The 22,326-nt window shown below is 29.7% G+C and overlaps 2 protein-coding genes across 2 annotated transcripts in view; one reads left to right on the top strand and one right to left on the bottom strand.

Annotated features, from left to right (window-relative positions):
• The window catches only part of LOC136987882 (ubiquitin-like protein 3), a 55,879-nt gene extending 36,182 nt beyond the window's left edge, over nt 1-19,697 (bottom strand). Inside the window, exon 1 of the mRNA XM_067285646.1 lies at nt 19,239-19,697. Coding sequence (XP_067141747.1) covers nt 19,239-19,265 — 27 coding nt within the window. The 5' untranslated portion in view covers nt 19,266-19,697. The remainder of the gene's footprint in view (nt 1-19,238) is intronic.
• The window catches only part of LOC136987877 (Krueppel-like factor 8), a 178,546-nt gene that overhangs the window by 120,896 nt on the left and 35,324 nt on the right, over nt 1-22,326 (top strand). The window lies entirely within an intron of this gene.

Here is a 22,326-nt window from a genome sequence, read left to right as displayed (position 1 = left end):
GGACCTTGAAGTATCAAGAAATGTAAAAAATGAGGTTTTTTCTGTATGTGTATGTATAGCACAATTTTATTCACCCACTTTAAAGCTTAGTAATTCCCATGCATTTTGTTGAAAATTTCTCTGAAATTTCGCAGGAAGATTTGTGTATTAGAAGATTGATCTATTAAATTTTAGGGGAAAGTCTAGTGGGTGAAGGAATGGAGAGGGGTCGTGTGTCATATCTCAAGTGGGATCAGACTTACTGAAGATTTTACTTCTTAGCTAGTATTTACAATTTTGTATAAAACTCATTTCTATCCTCAAAATTAAGCTTTTTTTCCATTTTATATTAATTAGTAATATAAAAAATTTTTAAATAAAATCTCGTAACAGATGGCATCACACACAATTTTAAATTATTTGCTGGGAAAGTTATACAACTTGTTAATGAATTTTTTTTACCTACTTTTACTTGTTTGAAAGACAATCATCTTAATCTTATTTCTGATATTACAATTTCAGCAGGTTTCATTTGTAATAATGACAAAAATACTGTGTCCTCAAAGAATGAGTCTAATATAATGTAATTTAAATTTAAATCATCATTTTCACAAGTCATTTCTTGTACAATTAACAATTCCACATTACTTTTTTCTAAATCAGACTGGAAATGCATAACTTTTGGTTAATGTTACCTATGGTTCCAAAATGGCGGCTTGTCTCTGATTCAAGGAAACAGAAGAAAGAAAACAGTGGGGACGCACGGTCTAACCTAACCTAACCTAACCTATTCTAAATTACCATAATTATTACCAACCAAATTATTAGAATAGGTTAGGTTAGAACATGTATCTCCACTGTTTTCTTTCTTCTGTTTCCTTGAATCAAGGACAAGCCACTATTTTAGAACCATAGGTAACATTAACCCAACGTCTTATACAGGGAAAAAATTTACTATGTATAAATATGGAGAGAAACGAAAGAACAGCTTAAATATATAAAAAAACCTGGAATGTTTATATATTAAAATGATAGAATAAGATATGATTTTGTGATTTTTGAATCTATTATCAGCAGAATCAGCTATAAAATCCCTTCAGATTCAAGAAACTCAAATAGCAAAAGAGCAGGGAATCACAAATTTAATTCCCTACACATCTTATATGTTCAGCATAAGTTATAATACAGTAGAGTCTTGAATATCCACATGATATAGACCAGGGGTGGCCAACTTTTGTGCACATAAGATCTACTTTTTATCGTAAAAATGTGTCGCGATCGACTTGTTGTCATAGGCATAGTCTAAGTGGGGAGGGGGAAGCGTGAAATACACGCTATGTTTATACACTGTTTTAGTACGAAGTGCACTCACTGCTTATGAGTCGAGTCATAACTGCATGCATATAGTTGCGTTCAGTTACAAATATAATACATTAAGTCAAGACATCGCTAGCGATTAACCAAAATTGACTTGGCAATCGACCGGTCGATCGCGATCGACTTGTTGGCCACCCCTGATATAGACAATCAAAAATCCAGATAAAATTAAATGTTTTGTATGAAAAAAATCAACAAAATACAAGAATACTGTTGTAAAATTAAAGTTTCATGAGAATTCCAATTAAAATTCATATTACTGTGAAAAATCATCAGAATAAATTCATTTTAAAACTTCTGGAGTCTCTTTTTAGCAGCATACATCACCTGGCCAAGATTGATGAAATAAACCATATTGCACTTGTGCTGATAAAGCATTCTTATGCAACAATACACCTCAAATAATGTAGAACCTTGGTTAATCTGAATTCTATACACAATGCAACATCATATACAGTAATGTCATGTAATATATATTTATATAACATATACAAATTTCACTGGAATTTCCTTGTATTTTCTGTTTTAAGGAATTTAAAGGAAATTCCTTCAAACAGGTTTTAACTGCATTGTAATTACTTAATATGTTTGCTTTGTCACTGCCCTGTCACTGAATTACATTACTGTTTTCCTACAGAGACCACCTGATCTGTGTATTAATTTTCTGAAAGTCATTTTTTGATTTTGCCACTTGGGATAGTTACAAATACTTTTATTACAGAATTAGGATAGTTCTATAAGTTTTAAAAATAATAATAATGTATAATTTTCTTTTTAAAACCTGTAGAAAAATTGCACATAATTTACACACAATACTGTTAATGATATAATATAGTTTACTTATATAATAGTAGTTTAAATTAAGAAAGCCCAGCAATGATTTGCATAATTTTCCTATCAAAAAATTAAGTCAAACCCCACTCAAGATAAGACACATTGACACCTCTCTCTCTCTCCACCTTGTTGACCTTAACCATAAAAATTTGATAGCGACATTATTACAGATTACTTTAACCTCACTGTATCTGAAAAGTGAAATCATGGACGCCCATTTTTTATTGCATTTTGGATTCCTCGTTGCAATTAATGGAAATGGCACAGTTTAACCAAAATCAATCGATCAAATTTTGAGAAAAAACACTAAGCCACATAGAAAAAGCTTCACTAATGTTCCACCTCAAATATTATTTACAACTACAGTTATTTTTAAGTATCAATACTGGCATAAGCTGAAACTAGAAAGTAACTAGAGAGACACGTATTATCTTATGTACTTTTCCAGCAAATTACTCTTAATCAAACTAGTGTTTTCGGCTTTATTAATAAGCCTTAATCGGGTTTCTTGTAAAGAGATTCAATTTGGAACAATATTTACAATTCCGTTATTTTTAAGTATTTCGTTTTTATTTTCTAAACAGGAAGTAACGAGAAATAAACAAAACATCTTACGAAACTAAGTTACCAGCCAAAATGACAGGAATAGACAATGGCTAAAATTAGTCCGATTAGTTAACATTGAAAACAAAATAAATATCAGCGAAACATCACTTGCAAACAAACAATTATTTTATTTAATAATTATTGCAAACAACCAGTTGGTTAGCCATTGCAACAATATCTAAAGATGCACACTATACATAAAACAGTACACATTGCTAGCCTTACAGAAACTGAATTCAAATACTATTTTGGGTCTCACACTTATTCCAGATGTTTTACAAAGGTAACTTCAAATTATTAACATTTATATTTTGTATAAAATAACTGTACTGATCATCTTTACGCCAAATTACTTGTTCATTTTTTATATTTGATTTGTGAAATATACAAGAAGAATTTTCACAGTTCTTAAATTAATTTTTAACAATTGAAAATTCCTAATATATAAATAATAAAACTAAGATAAATCACTATTTTAAAAAAAAATAAAGATAGTACAGTCTTGTTGAGTGATAAAAGTTGCAATGACCAACCGGATAACATACAATAGTGTCTTTTGGGACAATACAGCTTATTAATAAACACTTTTGAAACTCCACACACCTTATGATCAATTAATCTTATATTTTGTGTTGGCAGCACTTTATGCTTTAGCCCAAGTCCCTCTTTCGGGATTTGGGCTACCTCTCTAATAAATTATCTTTTGAGTATATTATTTTATTTCTTAACATCCCAGTTAATATTTGTCACTTCTGGAACACTAAACATCTTAAAACTATTAAATTTCAATTAACTTGTCACCTCCTGCTTCTCTAGCCCAAATCGCCATATAGCAATTTGGGATTTTCAAAAAATAATTATTAAGTTAACTTTTGGGTGTATTATTTTATGTTATAACAATATCTATTTTATTGTCATCTTTGAAACACTATACACTTCATAACCAATTGAATTAAACTAACATGACAGCTTTTCCTTTTTTAGCCCAAATCCCCATTCAGGGATTTGGGCTGGTCACACTAATCAACTGTTCAACATATGGGTATATTATTTTATTTATATCAATACAGAAATAACCTACATTACTAAACACTTTACAATTTTCTATTAGCATTCTAAATTAGAAGCACATTATTCTCCCTGACTCACTATACATACTAATATCCAGTAACAGCTATCACACTAACCTAAGAATCAACTTTCCATTTCCTTTCATCCTGCAGCACTGCCTCAATGAAACTGTGTAAATTTTGCCTGCGTAACTCTGCACACCTAATAAAATAAACTTATTGTATATTGTATCCACACGAATTGTACCCTTGTAGTAGTGTGGATGTATTAACCCTACTTTACCAATCTTACAATTACAGGTCGAGATCGTCATCCACCATACACACCTGTTGGAAACTGTGTGGTGTTGTCACTTATCTTAAAAATTCTAAACTTTTCCCATGTCTACATTCTTATGTGGTAATAGTTTCCAGCATCCCTTGTTTGTCGCACATCTCATTATTAAGTATTCTGTTGAGTTTCCAGCAAAGTTTAGTCTTTCCCTAGCTGGCCAGATGCAGTTTCCCGGGTTTCCTCCACCTTTTCTCCCAAACGGGGGCCAGCTTCCCTTGAAGTCCTCTGGAAGGCTACTGCTTTACCCCTATGGGGTGTAGTAATTCTACCCTATCAAAATTGCTGGGAATTGTTATCACTGAATTGTTCACTGTTGCTTTCTTTTCTTTAGTAGTTTTGAGTAACTCAGAAAATTTGGTTAGGTCTGATTGGTTATGAAATGCAAACTGCTACTTTTCTATCAATCTGTTTTCCTCTTCATTCATCAAACAACATTGGTAAGTTGAAATAGCACAACAATAAATACAACATGCAGAATAAAAAACTGAAACATAACGTAGACACAAATTTATGAGCCCTCACAAGGGACTAGTTTTTCTTATAAGCCCTTCTTGGGACACCTTCTACTAACCAACACACACACCCTTGTCTACACAACATTCTATGGCCTTTTTTGTGCTCTCTGAGCGATAAAGGGCCTAAAACGACCAAAAAAAAATGTGTCTTTTGGGAAAGATCAATCATCATTAGATTCATACAAAATCCAACAGTGGCCAAATATTTAAAGATGTTTGAAATATTTAAATATAGCCGAAGAAAGCATTATATTAATTGCTAAGATATCACACCATCTAATGTATGGATAATGCTTTATAAACAGCACATTAAGATGCATTTTAAAACTTTAGTTAGCTACTTTGTGTGTATGATTATATTTGTCATTTTAATTATATATACAAAGACCAACAACTGCAGAATTATCGGGCTACCAAATGGCTATAGTAATATTAATAAATACCGTTAATTCGGCAGTTGTTGGTCTTTATATATAACAGGTTAGTTGTTGTTTATTTATAATTATATATACATTAATAAGAATATATATTAATTAAATATAAAGAATAATTGATGGCAATAAAAACAAAAAAATGCCATTATTTAAAATAATGTTGAAAAAATTAATAAAAGTACAGTAGAGCGTCGTTTATCCAAAAGCCGGTTAACCGAAAGCTTTTCAGTCGGACTGTGTCGTGCCGAATCGAACGTTTTTGATACTAGATTAACTTCTAAAGTATAATTTTTTGTTTTTATATTTTTCAATATATTTATTTTGTTTGTACAAAATAAAGAAATAATTTTTAATGATACAAATAGCGTCGATTATTATTATAAAAATTTTCGTTAGGCTTAAAATCGACGAAAATTCAACACGAAATGACGCAACGAAGAAAAATTTCAACATCGGACAGGTTAATATATTTTTTCGTACGTAATTGGTTATCCGAACAACCCCAGTCCCCAATCAATTCGGATAAACGACGCTCTACTATAATTAGAAGCAGACAGGTGGCACTTAATAATGCAACAATGGGATGTTAAGGCTTCAAAAGTTGAACTTTGATATGTCATAGGGCCTAAAATATTTGACTTTTAGAATTTTCTGGTAAACTCAAAATTTCTTCTAAAATTCAATATTTCATTTTTCTACAAGACATCTGCTTTTACTCTAACATGTTGGCGAGTGAGTGAGTAAAATCAATTAGAGAGGCAAACATAAGCTTTATTATATAGATAATTTCAATTGCTTACAATAATTTAAAAGTATTGATGGTAAATATTGTTGCAATTTAATAAAATAGACAGTCGAGTAGTTATTAGTTCTCTCTCTTTTCTGTTAACCTCAAATTATTTAATGACTATCAAACTATGTCTGTAATCTAAAAAGAAACTGAGTAAAAAAATCTCAAGTCCATTTTATTTTTGCTAAAATAATTTTGAATACTTTATAATTAATATTTATAAATTTATAAACAAACAGTTATAAATTATTTTTATGACATTAAGTTTTATAGCATTCTTCATATTATTCTTCAGATAATATAATTTATATCATCACTGAATATTTTGAATTTAATAAATATAACTTCTTGACTAAAGTGTAAGTACACTAGTTATTCTATTAAAAAATATGGAGTTGTTAGCTATGTAGAATATTTTAAATAAATTTGTTAAATTAAAAATTCTGAAAATAAGCAGTGTTCAGTAACTCTCTAATATATCAAAATATCTCTAAAATTTACATTAAAATTACATAAATTAAATCAAATGTAAACTAACAGTGATTGAAGGCAGTTCTTAAAGATAAGACAACAGTGCGCGCGATCACCATAGTGTATTTCCAGTATTAGATAAAGCTACGAAATATTATTCAATGCACCACAACAAATCAATAAAATTAATTTTTACTTTAAGAAAAAAAGCGAAAGCAGTATAAAGACCTAATTTATTCAATGCTCGCACTGTTCCATAATCTCCTAGGACTGGAAAATCATCAATATTGTAGAAATTACACCAAAACACTCTTCAAATATACAAGTATATATAGAATATTTTAGTAAAATTATACGACATAGTCTACTGTACATTCAGTCTAAATGAAATTTTTTCTACCATCTTTATACAGTATAAACAAGGCAATGTAAGAATCCATTTTTGAATAGTTTTATTTTTGTGATAAAACACGAGGACTGTTTTGCATACAAAAGATATATTATTAAAATCTATTCATTTGGTTTACAAAAAGATAGAAAAATCATTACATTCTGCTACTAAATGTAAAATGGATTAGCATAAAATACATTGGACATTTCATCATTTCAACCTACATCTGGTCTTTGGTACACAGTGTCTGACAGTAAGAAGTCTACGAATTATTAATTCAGAGAATTCATATTTTTCTTTGCATGTAGAATTTGTGCATTATACACATTATTATTTCTTAGATAATTTTCAAATACAACTCGTTCACTAAAAATTTAATTATTTTATGCTCCATTACTAGATGTTATATGTCTCTCAATTGTTGAAAAATTCTAGTTATACCTATACTCAGTTATACCTATAATAGAGTGGATTATTATTATTAAAACCTGAAAATACCTGAATTATTGTTTGATTCATCTGAATCACTGGAGCAAATATAAAAATTCCGATTGTATTCTCGATTAGTATTTTTTTCCGGTTCATTACGCTTATTATCTCATCAATGAAATAAGTTATATCAGATCCTAAAGCTCTAATTCTTCTAATATTTCTTATCAAATGGCCTATTTTGTTAACATATAAATATATTAACCGTAATAATAAGTGAATTAAAACATTTTAAATTTCAATCATAAGTCCATCAAACGCTAATAATAAGGAAAAACAAGTTATAAAATATTTTTTAAATAGTTTTATTGACGTAATATATAAAATCATAAAATTTTAAATGAAATCGTGTCGTGGCTCAGTAATAGTGTTCATGGACTACCACTGATATACAGTACATATTATTCAATATCAAAATTCAGAGACTAATATAATTATTAAAAATTAATTTTAATATTTTTCTATTCCTTACAGTAAGCATTTTAAATACAACACATAAAATGAACTTAATAAATACTCGTATACTTTATTTAATGAACAGAAATAAATAAAATTTTCACCGAAAGCATAAACTTATAGAAGTAAGGTCTGAATATTAGAGCATCATCTACGATCAAAAATTATAAGTTTAAAATTATAGTTCAATGTGCAGGATGGTTTAAATATAATTTAATTAATACAACAGAATAAATATTAATGAAACACGTACAATGAACTACATAGAAGGTCTCGGAAGCATAAATTTCACACAAGTATTGCATGTAAAAATCATTATTTGCTGGATCTAATTTTAATGATAATTTTATTCGATAAATCTTAAGTTAATAAACATCTTTACTAAAGTTCAAAATTAAAACTGGAATAGATAACATGTAATAAAATGAATGCCATACATAATTTTCCAGCAAGTGGAGTTTGTGGAACAAACATACAGGAATTTTGAATTGTGTAATCTGAAATAGGTTTATAAAATAACTTCCACAAACTCCACTTGCTAGAAAATTATGTATACTCTGCATTTTATTACATCTTTACTATCTAATACTTAAAAAAATAGTCACTTTCATAAAAAAAAAAAAAAAAAAAAGAAAACATTCCTTTTTCACATGAATGAACTATACATAAAAACTAAGATCACCTGCATTTTATCTTATTTCCTCTTCTATTTAAATCATACATCCTTTCTAATATTCTATTCTAAACCCATTTCCTGAGTTATTAACCACAAGTTTCCTTTCTGTAAATGAAATGATTTTCCTTTTCAACTCTCCAAAAGACATCGATTTCTTATCTTTCTTAAAAATAAATCATCATACGAGATATCTGAACTCAGACCTTGAAGCATAGAGAAGAGATAGGTTAATGAACTTCAAAAAAGGTTTTTTAGGTAAGTCTTTTAATTCCCGGTAAATGCTTAGAACATTCAAAAATTTATTAAATACTTTTTATTTCTTTTGGCACTTTAACATTCAACCATGCTACATGTTAACAGGGGGAATAGACTATTTTAATGTTGTTTTTGGCAAGAAGAAAGACCAACAGCAATAATGAATTATTCATCAGAAGACAAAAGAAAACCTTTAGGATGCACCAGATGGGAGAAAGTAAATATATGACCCTTCCTATTCATGATCTGACTAGAGAAGACGGTGGAAGGCCAGCCCAAGCCAACACTTATTTTACCTCCCTGGAGATCACCCTCCACATATCTCAGATCTACATAAACCACAAGCAGAGATTTAATCTCGGCTCATTTGTTCGATAGTCTAGCACCGTATTACCGAACTACCAAAGGGTCCATTAATCAGAAGAATTACAGCAAAATTAATTTTCTGAACAATACTTCTGGCTTAAAATTTGCTTAACTTCATTTTCTTCTTATTTCAGACAAAACATCTAGTGATTTCAATAAAACTAAAAATTTATTTAACAAACTGACATATATAATTGCAAAGCAGCTATCATTAATTGTTGTCAATATTAAATATCCAATTTTATCAGATGGCAGAGAATTAATGAATATATATGTTTAATTAATTAATTGTGTAATGTGGTAAACATGCAGCTAACTATGAAAAGTTATGAAATTATTTGACTTTTTTAGGTTGAGTTTAACCAACAGTGTAAAACTAGTGGGTTGGTTGGTTGGTTAGTTGGTGTTTTATGGCACAAGGGCCATATAGGCCAAGCTACACCAAGGCAATGTAAAACTAGCAGAAATCAATAAAAGATTACAGAAACAATTTGGAGAAATGTTTGCAAATGTAATATATTAAAATAGTGCGATTGTTTTAATATTAACAGCTGATCCGTAATGAAAAATCTCGAATGTAATAATTTTGCTTACTATTGTGGTTCATTAATGTCTAGAGACAGAAGCAGTTGATTACTGTTGACAAATAAAACAGCTGCTGGGAACTTGCTTGAGGTGATAGATGATAATATTGATATTGTCATTCATAAATATTATCTCTCTTTCTGGAAGACATATGCAAACTGGGCATCAAAACTAATCTAAAATATTTATTTGAAAAAGAATTCAAGCATATATAAACATCTTAAATCAGATGTTGCTAATCCGAGCCAAACGATTGTATATTGGGTTATTTTTCTGCTACTATTAATAATTAAATTATAATTAAAATGTCTGGAAGCAAAGAGTCGTTTGGGGTCTGGGTAACATAACTGGCAACAGTAAGAGGGAGTTATGAATTCAAATCCCTATCTGGGCCAATGCTTTTCTTTCAGAATATTCTGAATTATTTAATGAAATATTCATTTATTACAATTATTAAATTTAATAAGAAATGACACCTACTGCCTAATCTCTAATACCAAATTACTTATAATTTAATTATTAATATTAGCAGAAAAACAGCCTGATACTTAACAGGAATCATTTGGCACTGATTAAAATGTAAGCAGTGTCTAGATCAAATCATCTAACTAAATTTGACCTGACAAGTATGAATCTAAATCAAAGTGTTTTTGAATTATAAGATGGCAGAAATATACAAGGCATAATTTTCAGAAAACTTTTCAGATTTCACTAGCAAAGAATATTATAGTCAATATGTTCTGGAATGTAAAACACATCTTTATTGAACTTTTATGGGTTTTATAAAGGGTGATTCACTCAAAACTGAACATTTATTATGTGGAGTATCTTCATATAAAATGAAAATACAAGCATGAAACACAAATGGAATAACTCTTCATTTCATGACAAAGCAATCAACCAAGGTATGTTTTACACTACATGTTATTCAGAAGGGACTGTGCAATCATATTAAACAAATTTAAGTGTCCAGTCCTTAATTTTCTAATACACTTCTGAATGACCAGCACTTTTAAAACAATATAAACAATAACATTTGTAAATTGATGCTCTAATTTTTACAAATGCAAACAAATAGAACAGAATTAAGGCACTAGCTGAATATAACTGACAAAAATATTTACCATGTCATGGTGGTCATCGGAAGTTTGTAAAAATAGCAGATCAAGTGTAGAATGAATATAATTGTGAATTATAAATTGCCAATACAGCCAATAATCATTATGTAATTGAACTCTGTTCATCAAAAAGATATAAAGTAATATTATAAAATTATATTTGAATATTTATCATAATATAAATTTTTGAAGACAAAGTTCTTTACTATAAATGCTAAAGCAATATTTTTAATGGATCGAACCTATCCCATGACCTCAGAAAAGATCCATTTCCTGGATTTTTATTTCATGAAACATTAATTCTTATCATTTTATTCATGACTATTTGCTAATGCTGGTAACTCTCTTTCTCCCTTTGGAGAAATTGATTCCAATGATTCTACAAATTACAATTTTATTTCACAGCTCATTGTCAGCTGACACTAATGTGACATTGAGTCACAGAGACAACAACAACAACAATCTGTATGTAAGAATTTTAACAGGTACTTAAAAGTCAATTCATTACTCATTGTATAGAACAAATATTAAGAAATGTATTTGTAATTATCATCAATTGTTAGACAAGGTTATCTAGTAGTAAGAAATCAATTGATTACATCTTCAACATTCTTCATATAGTTATTAGCAAAATAAGCAGTTTTACTGTACTAAAATCATTCCTCACCATCTGAAAATCAAAAATATGTTCATACCACTTTGTCAATTCTTCCAACTATCTTATTAATCAAACCAAATTAAAGATATCTTATACTACTGAAAATTCCATTTTTGCTTGCCTTAAGCCAGTCTATGTTGTGGAATTTAATGTTGGCATATGTGTCCTAGAATAGTGTCTTCACTGTCCATGCATACTTTATATTTTTTAAATTTAAATTAATGTCATACACTAGGTTGTTTCAAGTGTTGCTAGATAGTGTCTAAGCAGTCTACACGATATTACAGACGAAACTTAAATCTAGATTAATTTTTTTACTGTATAGTTTATACATATCAACATAGATTAACATGTGCTAGGTGCTTATGTATAGTTTGTGTTTTGTTTTTCTTTTATACTCTTTTTGTCTTAAAAAAAATAAAGACTCTCAGTGCTCACAGGGTAGAAAAAGGTTCTTTTATCAAATTCGTAATGTGTTCAATCAGACCCACAACATAATAGTTGGATGGTGAGGGACAAGTCCCAACATATCCAGAACAGACTGATCCTGAAATTTTGGGAAGTTTCTCAACTACCCAGATTAGATCCCAGACAGTGATCGATACAAAGGACTTAAGTCCTTCTCATTGACACACACAAATTAAAATTTATCTGTTCAAACTGCAAAATGTTCTTTTTAAAAACATTTATGGCATCAAATATTGTTTATTGGACTATCTGTAATACAATCCTTGTGCACATATTAATCAGGCCTGTATTAATAATAGGTACTTAATAATTATTCAAATGTTTTTAATTTTTGAGTTATCCTCCTTTCAGTATTTCTGAATCCATCACCGATCCTGGGATCCTTCAAGAGAAGAATTCTAATGCCTTAAATGTCTGGAGTCGTTTGGCCAGCCAAACTTCAACACTGCACTTAATGAAATTTAACGTTATTTTAACAAAATTTTTGGTATAATGAATTTATCTCTAATCCCCTGCTAATTTCCTATTCAGCTCAAAGCAAAAATGTTTCAGTTTAATGTAATAAAAATTCAGTTTCATCAGAAAAGAATAGTTTCATTATAACAAAATCTATAAATGCATAAATCATTCATTTTTAGTAAATGATGAATATTATATCAAATGGTCTGGCAACACTAATTTTAATCCTTAGTTATGATTTTATTTTAATGCTATTACTCTACAGTTACTTCTTTTTTAAGTTTATGGAGAAAAAATGGAGAAAACACAAAAACAATTTCTTTGAAAGAGAATTTAAAAAAATATTAGATAACATGCAAAAATAAATTAAATGAAAAGATGTGCCTGAGGACTTACTGGAATGCTGCGACACAGTACAGGATTTTGAAAAAACTTTGACTAAACAAACACAAACAAAAATTAGACTTCTTTTAGGAGAAAATAACAGCTTAAGCAAAAACAACAATTAGAGAGGCAGAATTTCAACTAGTCAGTACCACTATATCATTATTTTAGTTGTTTGCTTGCGATATTTTTGAAAATTTTTTATTACAGTATAAACTTGCATTCTGAAAATGCAGAATTCAGTTCCATAGAAATACTAATAGTTACCGTATTTTCCGGCGTATAAGACGACTTTTTAACCCAGGAAAATTTCTCAAAAGTCGGGGTCATCTTATACGCCAGAAAATACGGTACATTTTTAAAAACTGTTTTACTTCAAAATGTAAACGATTATTTCGATATAACAAAAATATTTCGATCATCCCTACGATTTTGTTATACCGACATTTCACTGTATTCGTTTACACTATCACCAAATTATTTCATAATTTACTTGCAAAATTTTTGACTCCGAAGAAAATTATTATGTAATTATAGAAATAAAATAAATAAATTACAAAATAATTATTTTCTTATCAGTCAAGAGTTACCATTATCTAATTCTGTTAATAAATTTATAGGATCGTAAAAGAATCCGACGAAATATTTTATACAAAATATTCCAATTGTTATAGTAATTTACTAAAAATGTTTAATGTATTTAGAAAACAACTATTCAATCTATCTTTAATTCTTTTTATAGCAGTGATCGATTTAATGCAAGTTTTTTTTTTTATTGATAATAAGTATTTATATATATTGCAGCTGTAACAAATTTAAATTTTGTTTTTAAGAAAACAGATTTATTGTCATACACCAGACATTAGCTGATTAGTTGACTGAAGTAATTACATCCTTAAATTAGTTTCAATTTTCGAAAAAATTGTAATGGTTTCTGATTTAAATATTTTCAAAATTAATGTTTTTATAATTCATAATTATTCTTTTCGTGCATTTAAACACTTCAGAACAACTGATGCTAATAGTTTAAGACAAAAGAAAATCATCTCAAATAATTATTATAAAGAATTTTATCAAAACTTGCTGCATGTTTTTAAAATTTGATACATTTTTCCATCGACGTTGATTCAGAGTGTATAATTCCAAAAACGTTTAAATAAATAAAACTGTTATAAGATATTGTTAAGTATACATAATGTTCTATCTGTATGTGCTTATATAAACATCCTAAAAGCCTGATATTGCTAAAAATTTTGGCCTTGGAATAAATATTAATTTAACAAGAGATGGTGTCTAATGCCTACCTCTAGTACCAATTATTTAGGATTTAAAAATAATAGCAGTAAAGTAGCCCGATTTAATCCAGGAATTGTTTGGCATATTATCTGTACGTGCTTATGTATTATCCAGATGAACTATTATTACATTACTATTCTATATTACATAACCATTTGCTATCTTAAATATCAGTGTATGTTCATCAAATTCAGTATATCATGATAAACTATGATTACTTAGGATACATCCTGCATTTTTTATTCTGAAAATTCTATATATGTATTCCTTATGCTATTATTATTTAAAAAAAATAGAGGGGGGGAAAACACAAAATTTATTTTGTATGATTATACTTGATTCACAAGTATAAAATAATTGAAAACCAATAATAAATCAACCATTTAACACTGATTATTTTAGGCTATATCTTGCTAAATCCTGGAAATAACCTAGCATTAAATAATTTAATTAAAATAAAAGTTTAAACATTTATTTATAAAAATTAATACATGATAATCAAGTTTATCAACAAGATTTTTTTCAAACATTTTATATAGAATGCTAATTTTTATTTCAAATAAATTTTCCTCGTAAGAATGGTCTTTTTCAAATACAGTAGAGAGTCGTTAATCCGAATCAATTGGGGACTAGGGTTGTTCGGATAAGTGATTTGTTCAGATAACCAATTATGTACAAAAAAATATATTAACCTGTCCGATGTTCAAATTTTTCTCTGTTGCGTGTTGCTTCGTGTTGAATTTTCATCGACTTTAAGTCTAACAAAAATTTTTATAATAATAATCGAGGCTATCATATCGTTAAATATTATTTCTTTATTTTGTACAAACAAAATAAATATATTGAAAAATATAAAACAAAAAAAATTATACTTTAGAAGTAAATAGTATCAAAAACGTTCGATTTGGCACGACACAGTCCGACTGAAAAGCGTTCGGATAACCGATGATTCGGATAGCCGGTGTTCAGATTAACGACTCTCTACTGTATCAACAAAACTGGATATTGACTAGACTGCATGCTTTATGAAATTTATTATTGAATTTTAAATGTTCTGCAGGTTTATTCATTAATAGATTAACAAATCTGAGCAAATAAACATTGAGAGTGCAATATTATTTATTTATTGCGTTGAATTTGGCGATGTCTCGCGGACAATATTTGCCAATCTCCCCTTACAACAATCTCAATTAATTAAAAATCAATACGCAGTAAAACCAAAATGAAAATAATACTACATTAATTACATAACATTAAACAATACTATAATTATTAATACATTGTAAATAATATCCGTATTTTATTACCAATATCTTTTCTTTATGAAGATATTTCTTGATTTTTGCCATAAAAAGTAATAGTTCAAAAAACTACACTAACTATAGAATGCTAAAAATAAATCAGCCAATCTAAACAAATAAATGTTATGAGTAATAAGTATTAATATTTGCAAATGGAAGCCTCTTGATAGTCAGATTACCATCCTGGAGATGGTGAAGATATGGCCATATCTGCCTTAGTAGAAAAAGTCTTCCCATATTCCTCCAACATCTTGGACAGACTAAACGAATTTCAGTACATCAAACAACTCATTAAGGAATATGGGTACTGTATAAACATCAATAGCAGCTTGATCAGGAAGTATGAGTCCACCACTACCAACCAGCAAAAGGATGACAGCAACACTTATATAACAGTTAGATACAACCATATCTTAAGAAAAATATACAAGGAAACAGCAATCAACTAATGGCAAAAAGATTACTTTTAAAAGAAACTCAGCAGTACACAGCTTCATCAGAAAGGTAGTAAACCCACCAGATAAAAAATTGCCTCCCTGGAACATATTGTATATTTATCAAAGACCATAGGTTGAACAAAGAACAGAAATATCTACACCACATGGTCCCTCTCTTGGAGGCTAAAAAGCATGCCGTACCCACAAAAAAAGATTACCCTCCACAGCCATTGCAGCCTTCACAAGCAAAAAATGATATCCAACAAAGCTACCATCTCAAAACCAAAGTGGGAGTTTGCCAACCTTAAACACTTTGAGAAAGTGGAGATCTACAAGGCAGCCTGGATGTCCAAGGCTATAAATTATAAGGACCTATATACCATATCACAAGCCTGGAGTAGTTATACAAAATATCCTAACATCAATCCATCCTCCCATATGGATAGTCAAGAACATTAAAATATTAGAAGCATATACATCTTACAATATACCAATGTAAATTGTTCTGATAGCTTACAATTAGTTAAATGTATTACACCTGAGCTTACAACCAATCATTTTTGTGTGATTTATTTAATATTTAAAGATTTTTCTAATTTCATTTAATAGTTTGAATTCTTCAAATTAACCTGAAGATGACCATTAAAGATGTAATAAATAACTAAGGTTTTTGACCATTATTTCTGCTGAATTTTTATAGTGTTTGTTTATGATTTAATAACTACATCCAGTATTCCAAACACTTATTTGAATTATAGATTTGTCTAATGCAGACATTCTCAAATTTTTTGTCTTGTATAGTGGATTTCATTTAACATTTATGCAATTCATGCAGTTTTAAGCATATTACTATGGATCTGAAACCAAGAAATGAGATAACTCTTGGGTCGGGGCTAATATGATTAAATTTAAGAATATAAAAATTAGCCTTTTATGACTCAATACTTTAAACATTGTTTTGCATAACTATGGCATACAATCATGTTTATTAATTTTATAATTTGGATAATTTAATAAATGATTAATTTAAATACATTTTGTTAAGTAATTTACCCAAGTACTTGTCATCTAGATGCACTCTCTAACTACTTAGACAGCTTACTGCCTAACAGATACTTTTATTTTGCTTATCAACGAATGCAAAACAGTAAACTGATTGTTCAACATCAGCAAAACAATAATAACTGACAACGTTTGTGCAAAGTTTCAACTGAAAGATAACATAGCAAATAAGATACATTTCTGTAAATACAGCATTATTGTTATTGATTACAGTTAATTAATAATAACTGTCTAATTAATTAGTTTTTAAAACAATCTTACTGATAATCTGACATATAAAAATCAAATTTCACAATTAAAATTTACATCATTTCTATTTTTTCCTATCAATTTAGTTACAGAAAAAATTAAAATCTTCAAAGTAATCTTACACAAAGCTTAAAAGTAACAGTTTTTAAATCTTCAAAAGACTTCCATTCTTTAACATACTCGTATTAAAAACTTTATAATTAATGTAACTAATGCAATAAAGAAAATCTGCAGTAAATATCTAATATCAATAAACCATGTTTTTAAGAATAAAATAAGATTACTAAATTTGAAATTTGATATCTTCAGTTTGCAAAGAACATCTGTTTGTTTATCTTTGTTCTTTTGCAGCTTTCAATAAATAGATTAGATTACAATTAAATCAGAAATTACAGACTTAACTAGAAATTCTAAAGGTAAATCATTAGTTAAGTGACATTCCCAATTCTTAACAATTTAATATTCTGAGAAACATTACTTCACTTTCCAATTGCCCAATTAAAGTAAACAACAAACTCAAGAAACCAACATCATATTATTAAATATTTGATGATATTTCTTTATGAATGATGCTAGAAAACAAAACTTTAATACTTTAACTACAATTTCATTAATTTGGAATATTTGTTTAAGTCACACTCACAATTTTGACCTCTATTTACAATTTAACGATATCGACTCTAATTAATATATCTTTAAATCAACATTATTGATAACTTTTAAACAAACCACTTACATTTTGGTTTGCCTTTAAGCACAAATTAAGAAAATAATCAATTAAATGCATTCAGAAATTAATTGAATAGGAACAGAATCATACAATTCTGGATTTTAGTAATTCTATCTTTTATCATACTGTTTAAACATTAAATTAAACAAATATTGGTACATTCTGGTATGTATTTTAAAATGTTTTCTTAAGCAATACATTTGGGAAATGTAACAAAAAACATATCGAACGAATATAAACATCGGTTTTTTAATGCTCGCACGATAAAGCTACAACAACCTGTTTACTGATAAAAAAAAAACCTGATAAAACCGATTTTTAAATTTGAATGTATAGAGAAATAAGGATAAATCTTAGCAATTATATTCTATTTCTGATAACACAGACTGGTTTCTTTTTTTTGGCATCACACAAGTAAAGTAATTTTAATATTACTTAATACTATTTCAACATTATCGTAATATCATAATATAAATAAATATTTTCATAAGCACTGTTAAATTTATAAAACATACAGATTTTTAACAAAAATATAAAAAGATATGTCATTGCTACAATGTTATCTCAGTCATTAGATTAAGTTAATCTCAAAGACAAATTTGCTGACTTCGAAGTATTATTGACTTCCGATAATACAATTTTCTCAAACTATCAATTTTTATTTTTGTTTCTACAGCTTCTTGTTCTTATATTTGTAATTCTGATTAAGTGCAAATTTGCTGTAAAGAATATATAGAAATTTTGAGAAAATAGTAAAAAATAGACCTTATTAATTCCACTTCTGTAATCAATAAGGTCCATTTTTTTTAAAAGATACTGCGGAACTGGACGAGATTACAATAAAACACCAACCATCACCCGTAATCCGATTAAAAAAAAAAAAAACATTTATTATACGAACGAACCGTTTTTAGCGGCCATCTCAAAATTACCATGCAATATATTCTTTAAAGCAAATTTTTAATTAATATGTACATATATATATAGTTTGAATGTTAACCTATTTATTTTCAATAAATAATTCATTACATCATGTTAATTTTTATGTGACCTTCATTAAAATTTTGTCATACCTACTATCAAGTTTGTCAGCTCTTTATAGCTTTTGTTTACAATTGTAGCCTATATATATACATACATTTATTTGAATAGGAAGAAAATAATTACTTAATCATGTTTTCTGAGTACATAATAGACAAGCATACAAAGTAATTATTATTAGACAAACAACACAAAGCAGAAACATAAACAAACACTGGTATGTGTTGTTAATTACCCACGTTTAACACTGAAAATATTTATATATGGGCTTTTAGCATGTGTAAAAAATCAGATTTATAATCCATATTGATAGCTTTCTTCTATTAAAGTATGTAAGATATTGTTGTTTAATGGTAATAACATATTATATTAATTATTATAGTAGTAAGAGAAAGGAAGGAGCTTACTTTATCTCCTGGAATTCTGGATCCCATCTCAATTGGGAAGGCAGCTCACAGTATATGAAATTATATTTGTAAAAGTATTCCAAATTATTTTTTAAACTCTATTTACATTGATATATTCATCTTGAGATTAAATGTAAACACACTTAGCACAGAATCACGGGCAAACTCGAATCCAATTTCACAATCTTCATGAACTAAATTGAGTATGTAGCAAATCAAAGATGGTTCCCCCTTTTTTTTAAACTGATTCTAGCTCTACTGGAAAAAACCGCTGTCTTTTATATTTACAAACGCTACTTATTTACTTGTGGCTTGATTTAAGAATTCCTCATTGTGTTTTTATAGGCATTTCTGTCAGTAGGTTCGAGGTTTCTGCGTCACTACCATACACTCCGCAGAATAAACATGGCGGATCATCCGCATCAAACCACCTGATGCATTATGGGTATGGTGATTGACTATTTTAGCGGCATCTGGTGGCGTTTTCTTGAAATACTCGCTTAGCATCCTTTACATTGCTAGAAGGGTTCCAGAAAGGCCCCTTAGGGTTTCATATTCGGCCCGCCTTCTCGATGATTTCTCTTTTAGAACTCAATGTTTTTAACATTCTAACAGGGATTAAAACAGTAAAAATTCAATTATGTAACACTTTACGTAAGAAGTAAAGGCCTGGTATTTATCTACTTTGACTGGCCCTTTGTTGCGTTTGACTTTGAGATCATTGCTCTGAAGCTTAGAATATGGAAAATGATTTCTTTGCTTCTGATTCTTATTAAATAGTGGACTATTAGTTGATTAATTAATTGTCTTCTCTTCATTTGGCAGGCTTGCAAACTCTGTTGTTAAAATTGATGCCACAAGAAAACGTGGCTATGTGCCTTACGTCTTTTCCTGCCCTCTTTCGCCACGTGGTGGGTCCGACTCGGTGGAGAGGAGTTGTGTAATTCTGGGTGTGTAACCGAGGGTGGGAGTTTTATTGAAGGGTGTGTCTCGGGGAGAAGGGGAGAACGGAAGTGGAGAGAGGACGGAGAAGAAGCAAAGTAGTGGTGGTGTGTCAGTGGCGTAGCGAACATAACTGGCGCCCGACACTTTATTGGCGCCCTCTTTCTCTCCAGAAACACATATAGTTTGTCTTGGAGACCATTTGGGTGCCCCTCTGTGAGTGGCGCCACGTGCATGATACACTGCGTTGCACCCCCCTCGCTACGCCACTGTGGTGTGTGAAAGTGCGGGGAAAAATAGTAGGAAAGCGGAAAAGTAAAGTCTGTGAAACCGAGTCAGTGTGGAGATTTTGAATTTCGAACTGTTTTCTGCCCAGTGCGAAGAAAAGGAAGAGGTGCACTTCGAACTCATTTGTCGGTACGTTTTATGTCCTCACGTTACGGGAATTTTGAGCAGTACATTGTCGGGAGATTTGACGTTAACGATATTCGGTATATTGTATTGTCGGGCTCTGTACGTTCCTGTGATTAATTTTCCTGGAAGTACTGTATGTTATCAGGAAAATTAAAGTGTTATCTTGTTATTTTGGATATTTGTCTTTGTCTAGTCCCTGCTGAGATCAGTGGATTTCCCCTGCTAAGCGTCTGCTTTGTCAAGCACGCTTGTTCTAAATTTATCCCTTCAAAAGTTCTACGTGTCGACTCGTTCTCACGTCCTATACTCTCACAGCTAAATGCCCGGCTTTAATTAAAGAACTCTTTTTGTATTAAATTTAGAAATGCACAGAACTAAATAAATTATACGATTTAACTTTGTCGACTGGGTAGAAGCGTATGAAGTATCTAGTTTCGAAATGGATCCAGGTCCTCGCAATTTTTTCTTAAGTAGTCCCGGATTAGTGGCTGTTCAATGTTATAAATCCATGCTGGCATAATATAGAAGATCGCCCTCCATGACTGATAAAAATACGATTCCTAATGCTAAAATGGATTTCGCTTGTAAACTTCGGAACTTTCGGTTTTGTTAGTTGAAAAATTGCACCGATCGGTTGCCACGAAGTAATCTTTTGAACCCTTTCAATACACTCGACCCTTCGTGTTTGCGTTTCTTCAACGCAATTTTACTTTGTTATGGTTTCTTCGGTAGACAGTTAAGAAAATAAACAATATTTATTTATAATAACAATATTAATAGTAATTAAAGTAGGGGGAGTTTTCCAAAAGTATATAATTGTATACACAACATGGAGGGAGGGAATCAAAAGTGGATCAAAAATTGTACACGTAATTAATGAACAGTTCCTAAAGTGGCCTGTTTTTATGAGGTAATGCCAGTTGCTCGACATCTATGATTTGTGTATTTGTTTGTTTCTGAGTTGATCTTTAAATTTAAAAATATTGAATATTCGTAATAAAAGATTTAATTTGATGTAGAAATTTCGACGTGATGCATTTGTTGTGATGTCATATGAAACAAACAATATGTTCTAATTGTTCATTTATCTATTGTTGGTTACATTGTTTGAACAGAGATAACTCCGGAAATTCCGACTTTTGTTTGCTCCATTTCGACGTTTCTCACTAATAGCGAGGTTGAGGCCTAAGTTTTCAACGTAGAAGTTTGACAATGGCGTTTGGAACGTCAAGCATGATTCCACTGACGTTCCAAACTCCATTGTCAAACTTCTACGCTTACAGGAAGACGGCGCTGAACGTCCGTCATACACGTTTTCACGTTGAAAACTTCGGCCTCAACCTCGCTAATATTTCGATTAGGAACTCATCTGTAAGGTAAGTAATCTCATCTATGCGATCGGGAAAACGTCAACTTGTATCATCACCATTTACATGTAAGATTTTCTTCCAGTTATCATCGAATTAAATTAATTATAATAGTTTATTAACCGAATTGTCTTAGATATAAGCTTTCTATTTTTAAAAAAATTTCATAATAAATGGGGGTACGTTTCCCAAACATTAAAAAAAGAAATTATTGGACTGCAATTTGAAAAAATTGTAGACCTATAAATTTCCACAGCCGCTCGGCTGCCTACCCTTAATTTCGAGAACGAAATTTCCAGCAAAACTGTTGCAAAATTCTCAAAACTAATTCAGATGACAATTATTAGAATCGAAATTTGGTAGTT

This window comes from Centruroides vittatus, unplaced genomic scaffold (genome assembly GCF_030686945.1).
Source record: "Centruroides vittatus isolate TY-2023 unplaced genomic scaffold, ASM3068694v2 scaffold_2802, whole genome shotgun sequence".
NCBI lineage: Eukaryota > Metazoa > Arthropoda > Arachnida > Scorpiones > Buthidae > Centruroides > Centruroides vittatus.
The sequence above is the reverse complement of the archived record's forward strand: the minus strand, read 5'-3'. Positions and strand labels throughout refer to the sequence as shown.